Here is a 27,475-nt window from a genome sequence, read left to right as displayed (position 1 = left end):
CGCGCGGAATGTGTTTCCTGTCTCATCACCAGTGGAGTGGGTGCCTGAAAGAAATCCTCTACTGAAGCAGCCGAGCAGGCCTGCAAGGGGGGCCCTTCCTCCTACGCAGTCTTTGCTGCTCCAGCAGCGGCGAGGTCTCCTACCGAATGTGGATGAGCCGTGGAACAATGCCAGCCTTGAGTCCAGTGGCAGTGACTCACCAGATCTAATAGTAACCTTTCTGAAGCGAGGCTATCTCCCTGCCCTTGATGAAATTAGCGTGCTACAAAACCGGGTTCATTGGACCATTAACAGCAACATACTTGCCAACCCTACTGATTTAGGCAGTAGGCTTTTTAAGCAGTCCTACCACCTACAGATTTGGGTGACAGATCTACTGCTTTTTACAAGGGCTGGTAATGTATGTGACTGTGACTGCTTTTTACAGGGGCTGGTAATGTATGTGACTGTAAGGCAATTAATCTGTGTGGTGGGTGGGTAATTGATACATTTGAGTGATGGGCTCAGATCAATCCACTGATCTGACAGCTACATGACTCTGCCCTGCACTCTGGCTGGGACAAACCTTAGGTAAACCACCAGAGAAGGCAAGTGGCAGAGCACACCACCATCACACAGCATCTGCCTGTCAGACTGAGGAGTGTATGAGTCTCCATGTTGCTCAGTGTTCAACCTGCACTGCAGGAATACATATGTAGTGCCCAGGCTGCTGCTACAGAGCAGTGGCAAACGTTGCCTAACAGCTCTGTGTGATTATCTACTGTGAAGTTAGGTGATTGAATTTGGTGTTAACTTACCATTCACAATTATGCATTTTAAACATTTGAGCATCATTCCATGTTGTGCTGCTTGATGGATTGTGCATTTTAGAATGCTCCAGTGGTGCCAACAATGTATGTTTTGTCATTGTTATGGTAAATATTATTTTTGAAACTTGAAACATCCTACATCTTTTTGGTCACAGAATGTTGGCAAGTATGCAGCAGCCATGCACCCTCTTCCGGGACGAACCTTTGAGTGGGAGGTTCCAAATTTAATAACCATCTTAGTAGACCAGCCTACAGCTTACGTCAGCACGCTGCAAGCAAAACATGGCCACCTCCACAGGCGCTCAAAGAGTTCCTTTTGCTGGATTTAGGCAGGAATGGGGATTAGCCATAGGGAATACCATGGCTAGGGGTAGGGAATGGGAGGGCCTGTAATCAAACAACACCTAATACACTGTGTGTCCCTCGCAAATGTAATTCATGTGTGCCCCTTGTCAGAAGCCCTTTCCCCTATGTACACATACATCAGTATTTGAATGCAATAGTGTGTCCTATTATAGGCATTGCAAAGGACACCAAACAGCCCAAACTAAAAACGACTGGATGAGTTATTCACATCTGACATTGAACAACATCGGAGATCTGGACATTAGGCCTAGATGCCACGACAATGGGCCTATTACAGCCCAAGTGCCACACAGCATGTCGCTATGGCTGTCATAAGGATAAAGACCCAAAGCAGCAGATGTCCACTTGCAGGGTATGATCAAAATAAGAGGAACTCGCATTTTATTTTAAAGGATTCCTGCATTTTAGCAATTAAAAAAAAAGATTGGTTTCATCGTTTTTTACTCCATAATTTTTCACCCTAAATGTAAATTTTCACTGTCTTTAAATTCCGTACAGATGTAAAAACGGGGGAACCCCCCCACAGACCGCATTAACCCCCGATTCCCCAAGCGCCTGCCTCTAAAATCTCATTTGCAGTGAATGCTCTCTCACTAGCTGTGAACTGCTCTTGTGTGAGTTTTGGAGTGAGTGCTCTCTCACTAGCTTTGAACTGGTCTTGTGTGAGCTTTGCAGTGAGTGCTCTCTCACTAGCTGTGAACTCGTCTTGTATGAGCTTTGCAGTGAGTGCTCTCTCACTCGCTGTGAACTGGTCATGTGTGAGCTTTGCAGTGAGTGCTCTCTCACTAGCTGTGAACTGGTCTTGTGTGAGCTTTGCAGTGAGTGCTCTCTCACTAGCTGTGAACTGTTCTTGTGTGAGCTTTGCAGCAAGTCTTCTCTCACTTGCTGTGAACTGGTTGTGTGTGAGCTTTGCAGCGAGTGCTCTCTCACTTGCTGTGAACTGGTCATGTGTGAGCTATGCAGCGAGTGCTCTCTCACTAGCTATGAACTGGTCTTGTGTGAGCTTTGCAGTGAGTGCTCTCTTGCTAGCTGGGAACTGGTCGTCTCTGAGCTTTACAGTGAGTGCTCTCTCACTAGCTGTGAACTGCACTTGTGTGAGCTTTTCAGTGAATGCTCTCTCACTAGCTGTGAACTGGTCGTGTGTGAGCTTTGCAGTGAGTGCTCTCTCACTAGCTGGGAACTGGTCGTGTGTGAGCTTTGCAGTGAGTGCTCTCTCACTAGCTTTGAACTGGTCTTGTGTGAAATTTGCAGTGAGTGCTCTCGCACTAGCTGTGAACTGGTCGTGTGTGAGCTTTGCAGTGAGTGCTCTCTCACTAGCTGTGAACTGGTCTTGTGTGAGCTTTGCAGTGAGTGCTCTCCGACTATCTGTGAACTGGTCTTGTGTGAGCTTTGCAGTGAGTGCTCTCCCACTAGCTGGGAACTGGTCGTCTGTGAGCTTTGCAGTGAGTGCTCTCTCACTAGCTTTGAACTGCACTTGTGTGAGCTTTGCAGTGAGTGCTCTCTCGCTAGCTGTGAACTGCTCTTGTGTGAGCTTTGCAGTGAGTGCTCTCTAGCTAGCTGTGAACTGGTCTTGTACGAGCTTTGCAGTGAGTTCTCTCTCACTAGCTGTGAACTGGTCTTGTGTGAGCTTTGCAGTGAGTGTTCTCTCACTAGCCGTGAACTGGTCTTGTGTGAGCTTTGCAGTGAGTACTCTCTCACTAGCTGTGAACTGGCCTTGTGTGAGCTTTGCAGTGAGTGCTCTCTCACTAGCTGTGAACTGGTCTTGTGTGAGCTTTGCAGTGAGTACTCTCGCACTAGCTGTGAACTGGTCGTGTGTGAGCTTTGCAGTGAGTGCTCTCTCACTAGCTGTGAACTGGACCTGTATGAGCTTTGCAGCCAGTGCTCTCTCACTTGCTGTGAACTGGTCGTGTGTGAGCTATGCAGTGAGTGCTCTCTCACTAGATGTGAACTGCTCTTGTGTGAGCTTTGCAGTGAGTGCCCTCTCACTAGCTGTGCACTGGTCTTGTGTGAGCTTTGCAGTGAGTGCTCTCTCACTAGCTGGGAACTGGTTGTCTGTGAGCTTTTCAATGAGGGCTCTCTCGCTAGCTGTGAACTGCTCTTGTATGAGCTTTGCAGCCAGTGCTCTCTCACTTGCTGTGAACTGGTTTTGTGTGAGCTTTGCAGTGAGCGCTCTCTCACTTGCTGTGAACTGGTGTTGTGTGAGCTTTGCAGTGAGTGCTCTCTCACTAGCTGGGAACTGGTTGTCTGTGAGCTTTGCAGTGAGGGCTCTCTAGCTGTGAACTGCTCTTGTATGAGCTTTGCAGCCACTGCTCTCTCACTTGCCGTGAACTGGTTTTGTGTGAGCCTTGCAGTGAGTGCTCTCTCACTAGCTGTGAACTACTCTTGTGTGAGCTTTGCAGTGAGTGCTCTCTCACTAGCTGTTAACGGGTCCTGTATTAGCTTTGCAGTGAGTTCTCTCTCACTAGCTGGGAACTGGTCGTCTGTGAGGTTTGCAGTGAGTGTTCTCTCACTAGCTGTGAACTGGTCCTGTATGAGCTTTGCAGCCAGTGCTCTCTCACTTGCTGTGAACTGGTCGTGTGTGAGCTTTGCAGTGAGTGCTCTCTCACTAGCTGTGAGCTGGTCTTGTATGAGCTTTGCAGCGAGTGCTCTCTCACTTGCTGTGAACTGGTCTTGTGTGAGCTTTGCAGTGAGTGCTCTCTCACTAGCTGTGAACTGGTCTTGTGTGAGCTTTGCAGCCAGTGCTCTCTCACTTGCTGTGAACTGGTCGTGTGTGAGCTTTGCAGTGAGTGCTCTCTCACTAGCTGTGAACTGCTCTTGTGTGAGCTTTGCAGTGAGTGCCCTCTCACTAGCTGGGAACTGGTTGTCTGTGAGCTTTGCAGTGAGGGCTCTCTCACTAGCTGTGAACTGCTCTTGTATGAGCTTTGCAGCCAGTGCTAGCTCACCTGCTGTGAACTGGTTTTGTGTGAGCTTTGCAGTGAGTGCTCTCTCACTAGCTGTGAACTGCTCTGTGCAGTTGTCGTGTGTGAGCTTTGCAGTGAGTGTGCTCTCACTAGCTGGGAACTGGTCGTGTCTGAGCTTTGCAGTGAGTGCTCTTTCACTAGCTGGGAACTGGTCGTGTGTGAGCTTTGCAGTGAGTGTGCTCTCACTAGCTGGGAACTGGTCGTGTGTGAGCTTTGCAGTGAGTGTGCTCTCACTAGCTGGGAACTCGTGTGTGAGCTTTGCAGTGAGTGCTCTCTCACTAGCTGTGAACTGGTCTTGTATGAGCTTTGCAGCGAGTGCTCTCTCACTTGCTGTGAACTGGTCGTGTGTGAGCTTTGCAGGGAGTGCTCTCTCACTAGCTGTGAACTGGTCATTTGTGAGCTTTGCAGTGAGTGCTCTCTCACTAGCTGTGAACTGGTCGTGTGTGAGCTTTGCAGTGAGTGCTCTCTCACTAGCTGTGAACTGGTCTTGTATGAGCTTTGCAGTGAGTGCTCTCTCACTAGCTGTGAACTGCTCTTGCGTGAGCTTTGCAGTGAGTGCTCTCTCACTAGCTGTGAACTGGTCTTGTATGAGCTTTGCAGTGAGTGTGCTCTCACTAGCTGTGAACTGGTTCTGTGTGAGCTTTGCAGTGAGTGCTATCTCACTAGCTGGGAACTGGTCGTCTGTGAGGTTTGTAGTGAGGGCTCTCTTACTAGCTGTGAACTGGTCTTTTATGAGCTTTGCAGCCAGTGCTCTCTCACTTGCTGTGAACTGGTCGTGTGTGAGCTTTGCAGTGAGTGCTCTCTAGCTAGCTGTGAACTGGTCGTGAGTGCTCTCTCACTAGCTGTGAACTGGTCTTGTGTGAGCTTTGCAGTGAGTGCCCTCTCGCTAGCTGTGAACTGGTCGTGTGTGAGCTTTGCAGTGAGTGCTCTCTCACTAGCTGGGAACTGGTCGTGTGTGAGCTTTGCAGTGAGTGTGCTCTCACTAGCTGGGAACTGGTCGTGTGTGAGCTTTTCAGTGAGTGCTTTTGTGATCTCCCGTTTCCAGGGGACACTTTCAAAGTGGGTTTCATTAATGTCATTCCAGAATGAGCCATCTAGGTAAAAGCAGAGTGGCATAAGGACTAATAGGAAACTATGGCCAGAGGATGGTTGCTGTGAAGGGTCACATGCCAAGTGAGCCGCTGGGTGTGGGCAGAGGAAGGCCCATGTCAAGCCTGCTTGTAGAAAGCTGGTGAATTAGAGTTAGTGAAATGTCAAAAAAATGGATCGGAAAGTGGGCTTGTATAGCGCACTTTTGCAATTTCAGCGGAAGGGCTATTGAGGGTATGGGGGAGAGGCTGGTGAAAAGCCTGAGGTGTTGATGGGTGCAAGCCGGAAGTACCCGATTTCTGTGTGCCAGTTTGATTCTGTGTGGTTTGTGGCAGTGGCCCTTGGGTGTGTCTTATCTGAATGGGGAAAACAAGATCTTGCCAGTGCTGGGACACAGAGGGAGCCGCCGGTCTTAGTGGAGGAGGGACTATGTGATAGGGCTGAAGATGATACAGGCCGCACAGTGAGCCCTAAGTGGCCGGGTGGTTCATGTGGTGGCGGCGATGTGATAGGGCTGAAGATGATACAGGGCGCACAGTGAGCCCTAAGTGGCCGGGTGGTTCATGTGGTGGCGGCGATGGCAGCATGTGTAAGGCTGTAGTGCAGAGGTGGCTAGAAGATTGAAAGGTGAATAGGTTAGTAGATAGATGGGAAGTGGGGTAGGAAGGGTCTTGGGGAGTCCCGATGTTTGGAGTTCAAAAACTAGACCAAACCGGTATGGATCCAGTCCGCCGGCAGGCTGAAAGTGAGGGTTCTGTGACGATGGTAGCATCCAGGATGGGAGTTTATTGCTGCTCTTGATTCCATTTTATGATTGCTGGATTGGCGCTGATGTTCCTGGTCTTTTGAGGAGGGGTTGGAGAGACGGACTCCATTGACTCCGTTCTTGATTTTAGTGTTGTGCACTGATGTTTCATGCACATGTGGGTTGTGACTGCCCCAATTGCATTATCCATAAGGCGGTCTGGGGCCAGGGACCATGCTATCTACAACTTGCTCTCACTAAATACCCTCCTTCCAGATCTCTATGCTCCGCTGGCTCCAACTATCTGTGTGTCAAGCGTTTCTCTAAGCAACGAGCTGGCGGACAATCTCTTTTCTCAGCTGGCTACCTCCTCTGGAGCAGCCTCCCCCTCTGTCTTGAGCCGGATCTCCTCAAATTCCGGAAGCACCTCAAGACTTTCCTCTTCACCTCCTCCTTCCCTTTCCCCCTCCCCTGCTAAACCCCACAGTCTCTGAGATTGGTGGCCTGGGCCCTTATGTTTCCTTCTGGGGCCTGGTCTTCTGCCCAATCATCATCAGCCTCCTCCTGCTCCCAGCACTTGCCCATGGGCATCCACAGGCCTGTGTTCTCTCACAGGAATGCACTTAGTTTATTGGCAGGGTACCTTTATTTTCCATATGACCTCTGCCAGTTACTTACTGGTTCCCGGCTACTGACTCCCTGGCTCTTCCCCTCCATGGAAATCCCAGCACTTACCCCTTTCCCTTGTCCCTCCTCTCTCTTTGCACTTGCACGCTCTGAATGCTCACAAGGTCTACTAGGGCTGCCAATATCTTGCTCATCATTGTTATTTCATTTGCCTTTGGTCCCATGTTCCCTCCCCTTGACCTGTGGGCGCTTTGAAACACAATTTCTTGATGTATAAGAGCCTTACAAATGCACTATAAAAAAGTGTGTCTAATCTCAAATGCGTTCTTGTGGTGGGTCTTTCTGTCCCAGTCTGTTATGACTAGAATGTTTTAAGGATGAGATTGGCCATGCCTGGTCGTTTGAGGTTGTATGTGCATGTACATTTTTCTGTGGCACTCTGTTGGCTCTTTAGGACCCAGTACAAGATGGTTGGCATGTTGTAAGGATCCTATTGGTCCGGTCCTTAAATGCTCTTTGACCATGGTAGCTTGTCTGTGGTGGTCTCGTGAGCTTTAGGTTTTGAGGGGTTTTCTGAAGGCGAGGGAGTCCTCCTATGTGTGGAGTTGCCTGTGCATGGACTTGCATAGATTGGTTGCCAGGAATGAGAAAGAGGTTCCTCCTTGTAATTTCGGGTTTAAACATTGGACTGCTGCCAGGTTCACACACTGGATACATTTCTTGGTCCCTGCTATGTAAGGCGTTGTGGGCAAATCAGAGGGTTTTCAATTGGATTTTCTGTTTCATAAGCTACCAATGGAATGTTTGGAAAGCTGGAGTCATGTGTTCCCATTAGTCTAGCAGCAGCATTTTGGGCTCTTTTTATTCCGTTCAGAAAATAGTCTGTGAGGCTGAGATGGAGGCTAGTGGCGAAATAGAGTCTGGAGACCACTGACTACCATGGCTGTTTGTGAGAGATTAAGGTATGGCATGTTGCGCCAGATTGACTGTAGCAGGTGTTCAAGTGTCAGGTTGCTGTCCATGAGCAATCCAAGGTTTTCGAGTGTTTCTGTTAGCTGGGGCCTGGTCCCCATTTCTTCAGGCCAAGGGATGAATGTGCAGCGGGCTGTTTTGGCACAGCACATCATATGTTCTGTATTAGTTGGGTTAAGTATTAGTCGATTGGTTGTCATCCATGACTGTGTGGGAGAGGCAGATGCCTGGGTCCAGCTGACTTGGAGATGAGACTTGGATGCGTTTGTAGATGATCTTGAGTATCGTCTGTTTAGCTGTAGTAGGAGATGTCTGAGTTGATGATGATTTCCAGGTGGTTTGGGGGAGTAGACGTTCAGGAGTAGTGGTGATAGGCTGGCACCTTGAGCTTCCCTATAGGTGTTGTTGTTAATAGCTGAGTTGATTGGGCGCAGATAGTCTCCATCCTGTTAGAGAGGAAGGATGTGTTCGACTGCAGAGTGGTTCGCCCTAATCTGATGTCCAAAAATCTTTTCAGAAGAATTGTGTGGCTGATACTGTCGAAAAATATGATATGATATTTATAACACGCTTAATACCCAGAGGTTTCTAAGCGCTGACCCGGGGTTCGAACCTGTGTTGCTCTGTGTCTTGCTTCCAATGCGAACATGTTGCCACTGAGCTATCCTCCCGTGCATACAAGTCCTACAAACACCGAGAAGGATGATCACATTGGCTTGCTTGCATGAGAGTTTTATTTTAGATTTTTATAAACAGCATTAAGAATTACTGGAGTTGGAGGCCAGGCACGTCACCCAAGCTGATATTAGAGACATGAAACTCGACAGATTAAATGGTCCTATTTTCCTTGCTTTGCTGCCAGTTTATGTAAATGTGTGAACACTGCACATGAATTGAAGCGCACTGTGATGTATGACATACGCCCACCATCCTCCTTATGCATGATGCCCCTTCTTCCTGCTGCAAGTATCTCTATTTTTGAAATGCTACTATTGTGTTTTGGATTTCTGTGTGCTTATGACTTAAAAGTGCTCCTTAACAAAAGCTATCAATATATGTGTTTATGGGCGTGCTCAGCTATTGCACTCAGGCTCACCTGTCTGTCTGTTTTTCTTGGTGTCTCATAGATGTCCCATGCCTACAAACCTCGCTCTACGTGGAAAACCTGCAGCGGGAAGCCCAGGGGGCCCTTCAGGAGGTCCTTCTGCCACAGCACCCCGGGGTCCAAAGCCACTTTGCCCGCATCCTGCTTTCTGCTGCAACCTTGCGGGCCATCCCCCCAGCCCTCATCTCAGATCTCTTCTTCAGACCCATCATTGGCAGTTCAGACATTGTGGCGCTTGTGATGGAAATGCTGTACATGCACTGATCTTTGTGGGTGCTCTTCATACCCTGGAGGAAAGACCCTTGAGGTTGCAATGCAAGTAGTTCACCCTGCCTGAGGCTGAGTGCCCTTGCTGCACTAAAGCACTTCAACCTGCGTAGAACTGAGCTGCAAAGCTCCACTACAAGCACTTAGCCCTGCCTTAAATGGAGTTTCAGTCATCCACTACAACGATGCAACACCTCAGCAGGCTTAGCTGCAATGCTCCACTTCGAGCACCTATCCCTGCCTAAGAGCCCACTGCAAGGCTCCATTCGATGTAAGCACTTCAGCCATCTTTAGTCTTTTTTGTAAGCACTTCAAGGCTGCACATCCAGGAAGCGAGTCTCTGCTGCAAGCACTTTATCCAGGTGTAAGACTGAAAGTCCCCCTGCAAGCACTTGGTCCTGCTGGAAGCTCACCTGCAAGACATCACCCTCTTCAATGCTGCACTGCAAGCACTTAACAGAAGAAGGCAAACCTTTGGCAGAATGGAGGTGACCATAAAGAAATATTAACTTTACACACTGTTGTAATTGGGCAACAGGACTCAGATGGCCTCTGATTCTAGACAAAGGAGCAATATAGTAAGGCATGAGTCACTGGGCTGTTTTCACTCAGCTGTCCCGCAACCAGCACTGGTGGATTTCATTTAAAGAACTAACATTGTTGGAATGCTGATTCATGTGTTTTGCAGAGGGTCATGTGACCCTAGAGTGAGCAAAAGAATGAAGGACTTAGAGAAAAGCTCGAGGAGGGTAAAAGAGAGAATGGCTGGGTTGCCAGAGATTTATACACAATGGGGAGTGAAGCATCCCTTGTGGATCTGAAACTGTAAAATGCCTGTAACTTTGACAAGCACTTAGCATTGTAGAACTACATTCATAGGTGGGCGAATAGTCGACAGAGATCCTGATCTGGCATTTAAGACACCTGAAGTGTGGGTAAACCTTGAGAGCAGGTCAAATATGCAAAAGCTCAGATCTTGCATGTATGTCTAGGAAACAGGCGGGTGATCGTGGCCGTCGGTCATATAGGACAACTTGTCTTCCAGTTAACTGGGTGACTTATCAGGTGGCTGTATGCCACTGAAAGGCTCGTAGAGCTGGGGAAGATTGAGTAGTATACCATTTGTAGGCCCACTTCTATGGCTGTCAGAAGTTTACAACTGGAGGATTTTTTTATGTTTCTGTAAATAGTTGCTGTAAGTTATTTTTGATAATAAAGAGGTCACGTTTTTTAAATGTTGCTTGGTTACCTTCATTTTCCACCCTCATGCATGGCTGTAAAGCACCTTGGTGTCCCAGGTGCCGCTTCTATCCTGCTAATTCTTAACAGGAAAAGTGGGAGAAGCATGGCATGAGAATCATTGCCCCTCCTACCCCGAACCCATGAGCTCCACCAGGGGGTGTTCAATGGCACGATAAGACTAGACAGCCACCGCGGTTGCCACCAGCAGGAGAGGTACATATTACTTCTCCAATCAGCAATAGCAGCTTGTGTGTGCGGGATAAATGACAATTGGTGTAGGACTGCAAAAATCCAAACACAGCACAGAAATAGAACACATGCACTACCCCTTACCCGAGATCGAGCCACATTCATTTGACAACCTTTGTCCTTCAGTGAGTCTAAACATCTGGGGTAGTGATATAATATGGTTCAAATTCTGGACTATATATCAGCCATTCGTAAATGCAGGGCCAGCAAGTTCTTTATTTTAAACTGCATTAAAACCAACATCATTGCCTTCCCTACTACTCCTTCCAACCCATCAAAAGATTATTTAAATGTACCACCCTCATGCTAGTCCGCTTTCCCTGCACCACCGCCACCTTCCACTTGTAACAGTATAGAGGATTGTTCCGTATTGGGGTTGGGCTACTCGCTCCCCTGCAGATGTTTTGGAGTACGACTATCATAATGCTGGCTATGGCTGATGGGAGTTTTAGGCCAACACATCTGGAGGGCAGTAGGTTGCCCACCACTGCTTTACAAGTTAAACATTCCCTTAAATCTAATCCAAACCTCCCTGCCTTCCTGCAGACTGCCAGACCAGACCACTAGGCACACCCTTTAAGCCCTATGCTACTTCTCTTCATCCCTAAACCTTAGACCAGAAAGCCAAGAGTACGATTCTAATCCCTCCTTTAACCGTAATACTTTTACACCCTTCCTTTTGGCATTGCAGATTCTGCTGCCCGAGACAACTTAAAAAATTACTTTAGACTGAACCCCACAACCCCCCACCACCACCACAACCCCCACTGCCAGGTCTGTCAAAGGATTTTGTTTTAGGTCTGGCTCCAAAAATATGACTGAGACTCCCTTACTATTTTGTTTTTCATTGGTGCAGTGTTACCACCAATATTCTGACTACATGGCCCAAACCCAGCCCTGCATGCCCCAACCCTCAAACCCCCCAAGCCTCATTCTTCCAAGCCTTGCATGCTGCCATGGATGCATACGATTCTCGGCTCCCTGTCAGTAACAGATGTTTCCCAACAGTATATTTATTGTGCCTTAAATTCCCGCACTCTTCTTAGCCCTCCACCACCCAGCAGAAGGCAAAGGAGGAAATCAGTGATACAGATCCGGGGACTCAACAGTGCAGTAAGGAAGTTCAGATTGTGTGAAACTCACAAGAAAGTATCTTCGGTGGGAGCACAACTGTAGATTCACCAACAAATACAATTCATCAGACTGGGTCTGCCTTTCCCTCTTTAACCTGCATCCACTACCTGTTACCCTCTGCATCTCTCTCCATAGTCTTCCAACTGTACCCTTAATATTCTGTCCTAATTGTGGCCATACACTGTAACCCCTTCTTATATAGTGCTCCACAGCTTCACAGCTTGGTTTGCATTTTATAAAAACCCAGAACATACACATCTACATACATTTCTGCATGCCATCAGCATCAGGTGCTGCATGGGCCTGCAATGACCAAACCTTGCATGGTCCCCAGCCATCTCCTGCATTGGCCTCCTAACCCTTCAATGCACTACATGCCCATCCTCAAAATCCTCGAACCCCTCATCCCACCCTCCCACCCTGCGTTCCTCTAATACCTTGAATCCTCAGATGGCTCCAGGTCCTCAGCCCTGGATTTACTAAATCTTCCAATGCCCACCCAATCGCGAATGGCCACAAACCTGCTTCACCACCAGTCACCTGCACCTCCACGCACCTACCATATATGGCGGCTAGCAGTTTTAGACTCTGATATCCCTGGCCCAGCATGCAACTAAATCCCTAGATGTCCCCACCCCCAGGTGGAATGCCCACAATTCTGGACGCCACCACAGCCCATGGGGAGAACATGCCCTAGTCCAAAACTGGCACCTCTGCCTCACTAGTCTACCCCTCTTAAACTCAAGCACCAAAAATAAAGCAGAACCAAGCTTGCTGCTGCCTCAGGGCCCGATGACGCCTTCAGCCAGTCCTGGCATTGCAGATTGCATGCTGGCAGTTGAATTTCTGTCATTGTAAATATGGCCTGACATGTCACAGCATGCAATGTTCAATACCAGGGTTCGCTGAAGGTGCCACACACGGCAGGTATTCTATCTTACAAACAAACCAAGCCCGTTGTTGCCAACAGGTAACCCTATTTGCACCTTCGATTATCTAGACTTTTTTTTTAATGTTATACTTGTTTGAACTTGGCTATGTTGATTGAGGGTGGGCGACTCACCCTGACATTAAATTTCATATTTTCGAATGTCAACTGTAGTGAATTTTATTAAACTACATTATTGTTGTTTTCTTTTAAGTGAATAAACTTTACGGTGCATTGATATGCGTTCACGTAACGCTTCTCACCTGCACCGACAAAGCAGACTGTACTTAGGTCTTCTTAGAGCGCAAATAGGGTTACCTGTTGGCAACAACGAGCTTGGTTTGTTTGTATGGTATCTATGCAGTCTCTGGTGGCCTTGAGACTATACCCTGTTGCACCAGAAGTCATGATTAATTTTCTAATAAAATTATGTACATTATAATTAGGTAATTTCATCAATACGATGAATCTGCTTTGAACACGTGTAGTGACCTTGCCCCCCTAGTGGTTTCTAGGTATTCCATCTTGCCAATTAAGCATATCTGGATTGGTCATTTTCTCCCTCTGTAGTTAAGTCAAGGTGGGTGAAGCAGTGTGATGGTGTAAGTCGGGGGAGAAAAGGCATGTGAAAGTCATGCTTTGAACAGCTAACTGAAGATACTGGACCATTACTGAAATAAGGTAGGATCCTTAGGCTCACAGGTTGGTTCCAGCCGTTACTTTATTAAGTTACATTTAGATAGCTCAGTGAGAACACCACTGGCTCCCATCACCCAGGCAGGGGCTCTCCAACTGCCTGAGACTAGAACCTTTACTACAAGCATTCCCTCACTCACATTCAATCTTACATCACAGGCTTCTACATTCATCCCAAGCACTATGTAACAATTACATTGTGTGGCAGGTCAGAAGAAGGACATGGACACCGTGGTGACATTTCACTTTGTTATTTATTAAATAATAAGAAAAAGACCTATCTTTCCCTATCACTATGGGTAATTCCCTGCCTTTATAAATAACAGAGGTGTTCATCAGTCGTCAGGATGTCACATAAAATAAGTCTAAGTCTGCAGTCCAAAAACAAGCTTACTGACCCTACAAATAATCTAATCAAAATAAGGCTAGGAGAATGTTTCCCTTCTCCTGCTGGTCTTTTATTGTCTTATGTTCCCTCTACTGTAGGGATCTTATTAGCAGTCTATTTTCAAATTGTGTCTGACCACCTTCTGAACAAGTTCTTGTAACTCTTTCATAATATCCTTGACCTTTTCCTCTCCTTTCAGAGTTAGTTCATAAGGATCCTTTGTAATACTCTGTTACAGAGATCCAAAAGAAATCTCAGTTCGGAGAAAAGAATAAGACAGAGTCTTTCTTATTTGGGGTATGCTTTATTTCCAACCAATGTTCCCCCTTTCTTGGGTTGACTTGCTTTGTGTCTCTTTTCTATTAAGGGCATCACGTACCTTGACTTCATAGAATTCTCTTTCTCTCCTTATAGTACTCTTTCTCTCGTGTCTGTCCCACTCTTCACTTCTTAATGTATGGGTTGTTTTCCTTTTTCCCCAGGGGGTTTGTATCCCAGTTTTAATAATCTCTCAGATTCAACTGTAATTCTCTTTTTCACAATATTATAGTTCCACTTGATAGGCTTTATATCCACTCTCTCGCCAATTCCACTGGGATGAGTTTCCCTTGTTGAGTAAGGATTCCCCAGCGACCTCCTGAGTCTCTCGTTCTCCCCGCTACATCGATAGCTGCAGAGGAACATCACCGGGGCCAGCGCTCACTCAGGTACTCGTGTTTCACTCTGTTTCTTCGGGTTTCTGTTTTCATTGGTGTTCCGCTCTTCATCCGCTTCCTCTTGGTGATCAGGTATTCCAGGTATTCCTGCATGCAGCCGTCCGGCTTGCTGCTTTCTCCACATTGTGGTTTCGGGGTCGTTGATTGGGGGCACTGTTCACCATGAGGCTGTCATGATCACGCCACCACTGGGCTTTGGGTTCTAGTCTCCTGCCTCTTTTCCCCAAGAGGGCGCCCAAGGGACGTGAGCCCGCTCCACAATACCCTCCCTAGGGGTAGGGACAAGTGGGGCCTCACCATGAGAGACTCCCCCTTTGAGGACAGGGACTCCCATTCTGACAAGGACCTCCCTAGAGAACATGACAATACTACCACTACAGATGTATCTTATAAAGTGGTGTGTGAAGAAAATGTTCTTGTTTTGCACTTGCACAATCCAAACGTCACAAGGTGTCATGCATCCCTCCTGGAAATGATGGAACAGCTGGAGGCACCATTGAATAGCCCGCTACGTTTTCTGCCGTTATTCCATGAACGGTCTAGTTTCCAAAATGGCCACCGCAATTATATCCTGCCTTCTGTACGGCTTTCCGATGCGTTGCAACATTTGTCCCACTTTTGTAAGACGCTAGTGTGTGCTTTCACCCTTTGAGCCAAAGCTCTGTCGCAATTGCCTTCTTTTGGCTTCCTACCTTGGTACGGCATTTCATTTGCTCGCCGTCTCTCTCTCTCCCTGTCTACGTGCTGGTTTGCTGCTTACTCCCGTTGTAGGATAATCCTTTACGTTCGTTCCAGCCCTCTCTGTCTCCGGGTCTCGCCCCGCTCTCTAATATTCTCCCTTTCTGTCTCTGGGTCTCGCCCCGGCTCTTTTGTCATCTCCCATTTGTGTCCTTTCTGTCTCCAGGACTCGCCCTGACTCTTTTGGCTTCTCCCTTTACTTCTGGACTCTCCGCTCTTCGGTGGCAGTGTAATTGACCGAAGTGTGGTTTTCGCTGTCACTGATCACCCTGTTTGCTATTACTCCCCGTCTCTCCTTGCTCAGAGACGTTCCGGTTTCCTTCCTGGTGTATTACTCTCACAGAGTTCTCTTGGGTACAACACCAGTCTACAGTTTCCTTGGATCCTCATATTTACAAAGAGTCGGCCTACTATTCTGGACTTACCGTTCCTCGAGTCTCTGGACCTTAACAGGGTTTTTTCAGCCAGGAGGCTTTTTCCCTGCTTTGGGGCTTGCTCCCAGGAAATCCTCGCTTTCAGGTGTCTTACAATACGACAATGTGGCCTCCAGAGGAGCTTGTCCTTATTTGCACAAGAAGAAGAAGGAGAAGAAGGTAAGTGAAAAGAAGTAGACCCGTAGAAGAAAGAAGACAGACCCACAAGACAGCTCTACAGAAGAACAAGGTAAGGAGAAAGGGAGGAAAGAGTCCTCAGAGTCTGATAGCTTGCAACGCCACGAGTTCCCCATGGCCTCCCTAGAACAGTATCATGAGCTGGTTGCAGCCATACAGGGATTGACTGCAGAAGTCCAGACTCTCCATTCCGAGAATGTCGCATTGAGACAACAGGTAGCTGTTCGGGACGATGGCAGAGGAGACCTGCCCCACCTACCCTTACCCTTTGGGAAGTATGACAGGAATCCTAAGACCCTAAAGGAATACCTAGATGCTTGCCTGATGTACTACACCTTCCACCCCAGAGCATACGAAACTGACAAATCCTGTGTGGGCTTCCTTGTTTCAAATCTAGTAGGAAATGCTTTAGCCTGGGCAACTCCTTTGATCACTCAAGCAGATCTGTCAACCAATGATTATGCTCTGTTCATTCAAATGTTCAAGTCCAGGTTTGAACGTCCTGAAGTGCAGTATTCTTCCTACGATGCCATACTGGATCTCCGACAAGGGTCCCACGACCTTCAGACCTATGTCCCTGCATTCTTGAGATTGGCGACCAACTCAGGATGGCCTGATTCTGCCAAACAGACTCTTTTTCGCAGAGGCCTTCACGATGACATCAAGGACGAGTTGGCATGTACTGTAAGACCCCAATCTTTTCAGGAGCTGGTGACACTCTCCCTAGAGATCGAGTTCCGGCTGGGCTAAAGACGACAGGAAAGAAGACGATCCAGACCTGTATCTTTGCCCTTGTCCAATCCGTCCTCACAAGGTGAACGTTCAACCATTCCACAGGGAGACAATACCATGCAAGCTGGAGCCGCAAGGGGTCTCTTGACAGCTGAGGAACGCAAGAAAAGAAAAGACCAAGGCCTTTGTATGTATTGCGGGTCCCAGAAACATCTTCTATGGAACTGTCCAGAAGTGCCACCACACCGCCAGGGAAACGCTATGCCCCGAACCTAATCAGGGAAAGGCCCAGGGGCAAGGCTTTGAATCCCTGCAACAACACTCTGCGTCTCACCTCCAAGGAAGACAACCGATTAATGGTCTTTCAGGTGAGATTGTCTTTCGACTCTTCTGCCTCTTGGGAGGTAATGGCCATGCTTGATTGCGGGGCAGCGGGTAATTTTGTGGATATCATTTGGGCAGAGGAAAATGGCTTGCCCATAAGAACAAAGTCCCATTCCATACCAGTGAAGGAAGTGGATGGAACTCCTTTGTCTTCTGGTCCCATCGTATATGAGACCAAACCTCTTCAAATTAAAATGTTCCGGCACCAAGAAGAAGTGTTTTTCGACCTCATCAGGGGGCTCACTTCCCTGTCATTTTAGGTATCCCCTGGCTATGCCGCCAAAACCCGGCCATAGATTGGTCAGCCAACACCATCATGTTTCATTCTCCCTATTGTTAACAAAAATGTTTGGACCACCTAGCCTCTACTCCGCTGGCGAACAAAGAGAGATCCTTGTCGGTTTTGGTGATTTATCTGATACCACGACACTAGCAGGATTACTCAGAGGTATTTGAAGACAAAAATCTCCATACCCTTCCTCTTCACCGAAATGAAGACTGTGCCATTGAGACCCTCCCGGGCACTTCTATTCCTTTCGGGAGGATGTATCTCCTGTCGATTCCCGAACGCAATGCTCTCAAGGAATACTTGGACAGTAATTTACAACACAGACTCATCCAGGAATCCAGGTCTCCTGCAGGGGCCTCGTTTTTTATCCCGAAAAAAGGCTCTCTTGAACGCAGGTCCTGCATAGATTACCACAGTCTCACCATCAAGGACAAGTATCTTATGCCCCTGATCAAGGAAGTTTTTGAGGCGGTTCAGGGTTTGTCCATCTTCACTAAGCTGGATCTCAGATGTGCTTATCATTTACTCTGTATCCGATCTGGGGATGAGTGAAAGATGGCCTTTCGTACACCACTGGGACATTTTTAATACTGTGTGATGCCTTTTGGGGTCTGTCAATGCCCCTGCTGTGTTCCAGCGATTTATGGACAAGTTGTTGGCTGATCTTTTATTTGCCATGGTAGTCGTCTATTTTGATGACATTCTAGCCTTCTCTTCCTCCCTCTCAGAACATCACAAACATGTTTGTGAAGTCTTAGTTCGATTACACAAAAACCACCTCTACGTAAAGCCAGCAAAATGTGTTTTTGACGCACCTTCGGTATCCTATCTAGGTTTTATCCTTTCACAAGAAGGCATCGGAGGGACCCAGGGAAGATCAAAGCAATCCTGCAATGGTCGATCCCCAGATACTCGAGAGACATTCAACGTTTCCTAGGGTTAGCCAATTCTTATTGGTTTTTCATCTCAGGATTCTCTGACCTGGTTCTCCCCATCACCTCTCTTTTGGAAAAGTGTGTACCGTTCCACTGGAACCAAGAAGCGGACCAAGCCTTGCACACTCTCAAGCAGGCCTTTACTACAGCCCCTGTTTTGGTTCAACCAGATCAGACCCTGCCTTTTGTAATCGAAGCCGATGCTTGCAGAGGTGCCATTGATGATGTACTTCTATAGAAAGGCACGGACGGATTAGAACACCCTGTCGCCTATCTCTCTCAAACTTTCTCACCCAGTGAACGGAACTACTCCTTTATTGAAAAAGAATTGCTTGCTATTCGACAAGCCTGTGAGGAGTGGCGTCATTTATTACAGGGAGCTGAATATCATTTCACGGTCCACACAGATCACAGCAATCTACGCGTACTCCAGCAAATGGAGTACAGGAACACACACCATGCTCGTTGGGCCTATTTCTTTTCCCAATTCGATTTCGAAGTCACTTACATTCCGGGAAAGGAAAACATCCTGGCTAATGCTTTTTGGCGCAGAAGTGGGGTGGATCCAGGGCTTTATAAAAGGTCATGAATTGGTGTTAGCAGGCAAGGAGTTCAGAGCGGTGGCTAACACTTTCCTACAGGACGTCAGATCTAGTCTGACGCAGAACACCATACCCAACACCTCAAGTTATCAACTGGGGGAGAGGAAGGGTCTTCTCTTCAAGGGAAATGCCCTTTATCTCCCTGATGAAAGGTTACAGACTTTAGCCATTTCATGGTGTCATGACATCCCCTTGGCAGGCCATAAGGGCCTTAAGGCCACCAAAGAACTGTTGTCCAGACATTTCTGGTGGACGAACTGTGACCGTCACATCAGGACCTATGTAGCCACACGTCCCACCTGTGCATCCAGCAAATATCTGTCTTCCAGACCGGTAGATCTTATAGAACAAGAACAAGCTCATCGACAACCCTGGGTACATATGTCCACAGACTTTATCATTGACCTCTCTCCATCTAAGGGGCATACTGGCATCATGGTGACAGGGGACACCTTAAGCAGATTGGCTCATTTCTCCCCTTTACATGGTATTCCGTCAGCACCCGAGACCCGAGACGGCAACAGTGTTTTTGAGGGATATCGTCCGGTGACATGGGCTTCCATGTAAAACCATTGTTTCGGATCGGGGCTCCCAGTTCATCTTCATGTTCTGGGCCTCTCTCTGTCGACAGTTGGGTGTTCAACAGGCTCTCTCCTCTGGGTATCACCCGCAGAGCAATGGTCTGACAGAAAGACTAAACTCCACTTTAGAGCAGTACCTTTGATGTTTTTGTAGCCAGAGACAAGACGACTGGTACGAATTCCTCCCCATGGTGGAATTCGCCTATAATAACACCAAACATACAGCCATAAAGATGAGCACTTTTTTGTGTACCTACGGGTTTCAACCGCACCCCATTCCGCTTGCGACATTCAACCCTTCAAAGCTGCCTTCCACAGAACAGCTTATGGATACCATCAGAAACACTCATAAACAAGCCAGTGAGACACTGAATGACAGCAGAAAGAGCTACAAGACTTGGGTGGAAAGGAAAAGGCTTCCCAACCCTCCATAGAAAGAAGGCACTAATGTCTGGTTGGCCACCAAATTTCTACCACGATGGGTACACTTGGGTAAATTCGCTCCCAGATACATTGGACCTTTTCCGATCTTAGCCAAGGTTAATCCAGTGGCCTTTTGTCTCTGTCTACTGCCTAAGGTGAAGAGGATTCACCCAGTATTCCATTCTTTGTTGCTTAAAACCTATCAATCTGATCCCTATAACCAGAAGATCCAAAGACCAAGATTCCCAACCCCTTCAGGCCCAGAAGAATATGAGGCCTCTCGCCTCATAGATTCCCGTTATCGTGATGGAATACTATAGTACTTAGTACATTGGAAGGGCTACTCTGAAGCAGAGCGAACTTGGGAACCACTAAAACACATACATGCTCCACTGCTCATCAAATGATTCCATAGACTGCATCCTGGCAAACCAGGGGGTCCTTCGAAGAAGAAGGGTAATACTGTCATGCATCCCTCCTGGAAATTATGGAAATGCTGGAGGCACCATTGAATTGCCCGCTATGTTTTCTGCCGTTATTCATTGAACGGTCTAGTTAATTTCCAAGATGGCCGCCACAATTATATCCTGCCTCCTGTGCGGCTTTCTGATGCGTTGCAACCTTCGTTCCACGTTGGTAAGACACTAGTGTGTGCTTTCACCCTTTGAGCCAAAGCTCAGTTCCAATTGCCTTCTTTTGGCTTCATACCTTGGTACGGCATTCCTTTTGCTCGCCGTCTCTCTCTTTTCCCCTGTCTACGTGCTGGTTTGCTGCTTTCTCCTGTACTTTGTGGGATATCCCTTTCCGTTCAATCCAGCCCTTTCTGTCACCGGTTCTCGCCCCGGTTCTCTTATATTCTCCCTTTCTTGTCCTTTCTGTCTCTGGGTCTTGCCCGACTATCTTGTCATCTCCCTTTCGTGTCCTTTCTGTCTCCGGGACTCGCCCCGACTCTTTTGGCTTCTCCCTTTACTTCTGGACTCTCTGCTCTTTGGTGGCAGTGTAATTGACTGAAGTGTGGGTTTCGCTCTCACTGATCTCCCTCTTTGCTATTACCCCCCCCCCCGTCTCTCCTTGCTGAGAGATGTTTCCGGTTTCCTTCCTGGTGTATTACTCTCACAGAGTTCTCTTGGGTACAACATCAGTGTACAGTTTCATTGGATCCTCATTATTTACAAGACAAGAGTCGGCCTGCTATTCTGACCTTACCGTTCCTCGAGTCTCTGGACCTTAACAGGGTTTTTTCAGCCATGGTTTTTTCCCCTACTTTAGGGATTGCTCCCAGGGAATCCAAGCTGTCAGGTATCTTACACCCCAACAACATGGCCTCCAGAGGAGCGTGTCCATATTTGCACGAGAAGAAGAAGGAGAAGAAGGGAAGTGAAAAGAAGAAGATTCGGAAAAGAAAGAAGACAGTCCCACAAGACAGCTCTACAGAAGAGCAAGGTGAGGAGGTTGGGAGGGAACCATCCTCAGAGTCTGATACAAGGCTTAGTAGGACCATTATTGTATCTCCCCCCCCCCCCATTTGTCTTGTGGCACCGTGGAACACCACTTGTTGTATAGATGCCTTACAAATGTCCAATAAATACATATTTTCTATTGTGAACAGGAAATTTGACTATACCTTTAACTATGGAGTTCCCATTGACTGAGACGAAGAAGAGGACCTGTGGAGGAGAAGAAAAGCCATTCGAGACAGAGAGAAAGGAATGCGACACTATGCTGTGGAAGTGCCACGGCTACGTAGTGTATGCAAGGGGAAGAGCCTGGAAATTAGAAGAAATCCTGCGAGTTACATAATTGCCATCATGCCAGCAATGAGCACAGGCTGAATGGTCAGTATCCTGAAACAGCGAGAGAACAGGAACCAGAAAAAGATGCAGTGTTTCACACCGACATGAAGGAGAGAACGGAAATTGGTCATGCAGCGTCTTAAGGTCGGAGAACGAACGAGAAGAAGAGTGGTGGCGTGACCACAAAAAACTTGTGGGGGACCTGCAGTCCTTTATACAATGCTGATACAGCTCAAGCAAAATGGAACAAACCTGTAACTGAGAGCACGCAAACTCAGATTCGCGAAGGAAGGTAGAGAAGTGAAGGAGATCGGCCCATCCTGATGAAACACAGAGATGAGCAGTAGAGATCGGAACATTCAGTGATGTTATACCTACCAGTTACAGTTAACAGGGATTATGGAAGACCCGAGAAGGGAACTGAGAATCCTTATTGTAATGCTCATACTTGTTTCAGTACAAGAAAATAAACTATAATATTAAAAACCAGTGAAACACAAGAAAAGCCTTATGAGAAGGTTCATACTCGTTCCTGTAGAACAAAGAGACTATGATATTGAAACCAGTGAAACCACTAAAAATCATTATTGAAATACTCACACTCATTGCAGTGAAGAAGAAGAGTATATTAAATTGATGTTTAGAAGAGTGAATGAGAATCGTTACTATAACGCTCATAATAGTCTCTGTGAGAGAGAAGAAAGCATCCTATTAATATTCAGAGAGGGGAGTCTTCATGTTCAGCTAAATTAAAAGAGTAAGTCAAGAAGAGAGACCAAAAACCGGGGAAAGTATCAAAGGAGAGATTTGTAAATCCCTCTTAGTACCTGCCGCGCCGATGCCACGGGATACACGGAACGTGGATGGCTCAATTCCGAACCATACCACAGTGTAATCCTGTGTACGCATTTGAGTGCATCACGTGCCGGGTCGGCCAGCTTCCTTACTCACCTCTCCATTTAGTACTATGGATCAACTTGGCCTGAAATAGAGCCCTGTTGATCCATAGTAATAAAGCGGTACGCATGTTCTAGTCTTTGTAGAACGAACCTGTACTGCAGCGCCTTTTTTTAAAACGGCAAAACAAAAGCCGATTGAAAAAAGTAACAATGCCATTAGTATCCCAGGGCTAAAAAACCCAGAATACTAATAGCAATAAGCCCCTCGCAGGCGGGCCATTACCGCCTAATGGTAATGCCCCCAGGGCCTCCATTAAAGCCCTCGCTACGCTCTGGCCTATAACTATGGGCTCTGGGGGCATTACCTTCGGCGGTACTGGCCCGCAGGTGAGGGGCTTATTGCCACAATAACCTTACCAGTGGAAAGGAGGAAAACACCTCTTGCTAAAGGAAACTACAAGGAAAATAAGCAAGAAGCTAAAGCCTATAATACAAGAGAAAATAAAGTAAAGTCCAAGAAAGTGCCGAATGAACTACACAAATTGATAGAAGCAGTCAACAGAGACTATTTGAAGATGTGCTATTGGACAGAAGTTTGCAAGAAGTGAACACACCAGGAGATGGGAGTCATTCTCCTACCCTTAGTTGTGAGGTTAGAGGTAGGGTCAGATAGGATTAGTTTGGATAGGGGCCCCGATTACTTTTGACTTTCACTGAAGAATGACGAGAACATTAGTTAGTTTGTTAGGTAGGGACGGCCCATAGTATAGGGAAATATAGACATTTATCTTTTTCTTTAAAAAAATATTCAGTGAAATGAATGATCCGAGACCGCGTCCTTCTTCTGACCCACCACCTTCGTCTCAGTTATATGGATGTCTCTCTTTAAAGAGACAGATCCTCTTTCTTGTTGGTTACTATGTATATTACCTTCCACCACATCTTTGGCTTCTATATTATTCTCCAACTCTGAGCTTCCAATTTATGCCATTATGGAGAATGAGTTAGGGAATTCCTCCCAGGAACAGAAGTCCTTGTCCACAAAGAGGGAGACTCTTCTGTGAGGTCCCACTTGCCTCAACCACTAGGGAGGGTTTAGTGGAGCGGGTTCACCTCCCTAGCCTCACAGGTGGGGGTGGGGCAGAGGCCTGCCTCTTGGGAAGAAGGGATGAATTCCCTGGATTTGTCACAACAGTCTTATTTCCAAGAAAAAAGAATTCAGAGTACTGCCGCAAGATACGAAAGGGGTGTTCATCATGACCTTGTATTGTAAAAAGGAAGGACCGAATCTGTGCACTGCACAGTGAACATTACACAGCACCATCAATGTTATCTGGCTCTCCATCAGAAGCCAGCAGGGTTCGAAAAGAAACGTAGAAATGTGGTCCAAACTGTGGAAGAATCATATCAGATGGGTCACCATATTCTGGATATGCCGCAGGATAGCAACCTGTGATTTTAATAATCCCAGATAGATTGAGTTGCAGTAATTTCGGGCACAAAAACACAAATACATTTGCTATAACACTTTGCTTTAACACCTGAAGGATTTTTTTAACTGACCTAATCTGCTAAACTGAAAGAAACAGCTTTCCATCAAAGTGATTTGTAAATATCCCAAGATGCGCTACTGGCGAAGGACAAGGCCCAAGGCTGTAGACCACAGAAAATATTTCCATGGGTTGATGTTAGAGCCAGAGATAATGATCTCTGTCTATTGAGGGTTAGACTTGAGAAGGCTCTTGTGCATCCATTTCTTAGTTTGCACTATGCACGATAGGAAAGTCGATTAAATGTTTTCCAGATCCTATTCAAATCTGAGGAGTATATGGGTGTCATCAGAATACATATTAAAATAACTACCATAGCAACAGTGCTGTGAGTGGTTGGACATACAAGTTAAAAAGTAAAAGGGATGAAATGGAACCCCGAGGGACCTTGCAAGTGTTTATAGTTTAGATTTGAAGGATGGGAGAGCAGTACATTTTGTGTGTTCTTTCAAGAACAGTTCCAACCAGCTCAGCGCTAGGCACTGAATATTAAAATGTCACCGATTGACCTTGTATGGCGTGATTGACGGTGTTGAACAATACCAACAGATATACAAATATGAGTACGGCAACCCCACCACCATCAGCCACTCACCTTAGGTCATCGAGCACTGAGACCAAAACTGACTCACTCCTGCAAGCCGGTTCAAACCCTGCCTGCTGCGGGTCCAGTAGCTCTGAGCACTCAATAAATGGTTGGATAGGTTTGTAGACTGCCCATTCCATTAGTTTGTCAACAAAGGGAAATTGAGAAATTGGACGATAGTTGCTCCGCTAATTGGGGTCAAGTCTGATTTCTTTTTTAAATAGGACAAAAAAAACATGTTTCAAGTTGTCGAGGCCCTGTCTGAGTTGAAAGATATGTTAGTAATGTTTATGAGGTCCACCAATTGCAGAAAAGTTCCTAGACAGGAGTCTCCGGGTGAAACTGAAGATGTGCTTTATTTATTGATTGGCTTAAAATACAAGAAATTACATAGAGGCTGAGGGGCAATAGAAGTGGAACTTGCGATGGCAGGTTCGAGATTGGGAGTTGGAGAAGAAATATCCTTCCAAATTTGCTGAACGTTTTAGGAGAAAACGTTTGCAAAAGAATTACAGAGATCTAGCATGGGTGGCCTTGGAAGATGGAGGTGTAGTATGAAGTTTCTGAATAAATGTTTTCAGTGCTATTTTGAGCATAATCAATCTGAAGGATAATGAATATTTTCTTAGCTTTAATAATATGTTATAGAAATTCTGCAAAGTGTACAGGAGTGTCCTTTTCCATCCCATCAAGCTTCTGACACCTGTGAATCACGACACTGAGACAGGAACAAGGAAGAACAGATGCCCGAGTGAAGGTTCACAGTCATCTTAAATACGGGTTCACAAGACACACTGGAAGCAGACACAGAGCAGCATTCTGCCTTCCTCCTCCTTTCATAGGCCTTTTTGAGTGATGGAACAATGTCATGCAAATTACTTCCTTATCAGGGCATCTCCCTGATTGGGCCTTTGAGTCAAAGAAAACCCCTCTCTATCTTTTGATTGGGTGGCTTGTCTGTCGCTCACCACGATCACATTAAATCATCTTTGGCAGGCACTGGCTGACTGGCACATAGACTGATAAGCTTATTTTAGACTCAGCGGGCACAATTACATATTTGTATTTGTATTTTATTATTTATATAGCGCTTTACACCAGACCTCTTTATAGCATATCCTTCAACTCCTGCAAAAAAATTATTCTTATCTGCTTCTCAAGGTCCTGCCAAATTTAGTTGGCAGCTCATACCGTGGAAAAACCCCATGAGCTCATTTGTTTGCTGCCAAGTAACGCTGCTGATCTGTACTGATTGGTAACTTTCCTTGCCTTAATCTGATTTATCATCAATCATGTCTACTTTCCTTGCCAAAAATTCTAAATATACCCTCCCAGACGTGCTTATTGTATATTAAAATGCTGCCAAAGAATATTCTTTATCTGCATGAGGCAGGACTTTGCACACCTGCTCTCAAGACGCCATTTTGTTTCTTGGCATCCATTTTTAAATAAATCTCAGTTTGTTTAGCCTTGCTACCAATGGTGAGTTATCATTTACTTTTGCGCATATCTCATCCTCTATCTATGTTTCAGAATATATTTTTACATATTCATGATATGTGAGTGAAACTGGAGACACTCTCCACTTCCTGTGTCATTCGAACCCATAATATGTGCCGCCCCACGTGCACTTTTTGTCACACCGCGGCCGTGGAAACTCTGGGCAAGATGGAGGCGGTGTTGAGTCTCTACAGCGGTCCGCCTGACGGTCTAGTCGTCTAGGACCGGCAGGTATAATAGGAGACCACGCCCCCCTGCAACTTGCGTTGCAACTCGCTTTGTTAGTCTCCTGACTTTCGTCTACTTGCAGTGCCCCGTCAAGCGAATCTTATTACTTTTGCTTCATCTGTTATTTCGCTATCCTTAGCGTCTTGACCGATTTTTCTCTACTTCTGTCAGCCCTCGCTTGATTCCTCTTCTCTCGTTCCTCCCTGTTGTACCTGCTTGGATTTTCTATCTTTCTTTCGCGGTGTGTTCGGTGTCAGCTGACCCGTGCTACTCCCGCGCTGATTACTCTTTCTCTCTCTGACGCTCGCTTTCCCTCTCTGTCTATCCCTCTTTCATTCTTTCTTTCTCTCGCTCTTCCGTTCTCTTTCGCTATCGCTCTCTCTCTCTTTTCCACTCTCCTTCACTCCTACTCTTTCACTACTGCTCTCTTTCGCTCTCACGCTCACTTCCCCTTTCTCTCTCGCACTCGCATCCTCTCTTTCTCTTTCGCGCTCACACACTCTCACTCTCTCACGCTCGTAGCCTCTCGTTCTATTTCCTCTCTTACCTTGGTCCAGGATTCTTTTGCGTCTAACTACTCCTTAGCCTCCGGTTGGATTTTCTCTTCGCTTCCCGAGAGTGGCCAAACCCTCATCTATAAGGATCAAACCTTGAGCTTGCATTTACAACTGATACCGGACTACGCCAGCCTCTCCAGTCTTCACATCGGACATATCAAGAGCCCCAATTGAAACACAGGGTTTTTTCTGCCTTATCAGGCTTTTTCCCTGTTTGAGGAGCGGACTCCCCTGGGTCCACCTGACTGCCAGATCTATAGGCGGGCAAGGTGGCCTCGGGGGGAGACCGCCCCTATCTCTTCGAACGAAGGAAGGGAAGAAGGACTATTCAGTCAAGTGAAGAAAGAGAAAGTCTACAAACGGAGAGAAGAAGGAGACCGAAGTCTTCAAACCCTGCTGAAGAACCAGGTGAGGAGTCTCAGGGGGCAGGAACTTTTGCACATTGTGACAGATTGCAACGCCCAACTACCGGCATGGCCTCCTTAGAACAATTCCAGGAGATGGTTACAGCTATTCAGGGCCTTCAGGCCGAGGTACAGAATCTCCGGACCGAGAACGCTAACTTACGCCAACAGGTTGCGACACGAGAAGAATCCCGAGGCGATCTACCTCCTCTGACCTTTTCTTTTGGAAAGCACAATCGACATGCACTACAGTGGTCCAAACGATTCCACCGCATTATCAGGAGTATGCTGAAATCTTTGAAGACAGGCTACCTCGTTCTTTACCCCCACATCGAGCAGAGGACTGCGGTATCGACCTAAAGCCCGAGTC

At 46.8% G+C, this 27,475-nt stretch overlaps 1 protein-coding gene across 1 annotated transcript in view; it reads left to right on the top strand.

The window, feature by feature from the left end:
* NR0B2 (nuclear receptor subfamily 0 group B member 2) overlaps nucleotides 1-10,175 on the top strand; it is a 29,400-nt gene extending 19,225 nt beyond the window's left edge. The window contains exon 2 of the mRNA XM_069622880.1: nucleotides 8,696-10,175. Within this exon, the coding sequence (XP_069478981.1) occupies nucleotides 8,696-8,937 (242 nt within the window). The 3' untranslated portion in view covers nucleotides 8,938-10,175. The remainder of the gene's footprint in view (nucleotides 1-8,695) is intronic.
* Nucleotides 10,176-27,475: the final 17,300 nt, after the last annotated feature.

This window comes from Ambystoma mexicanum, chromosome 11, assembly GCF_040938575.1.
Source record: "Ambystoma mexicanum isolate Mex_15411 chromosome 11, UKY_AmexF1_1, whole genome shotgun sequence".
NCBI lineage: Eukaryota > Metazoa > Chordata > Amphibia > Caudata > Ambystomatidae > Ambystoma > Ambystoma mexicanum.
The sequence above is the reverse complement of the archived record's forward strand: the minus strand, read 5'-3'. Positions and strand labels throughout refer to the sequence as shown.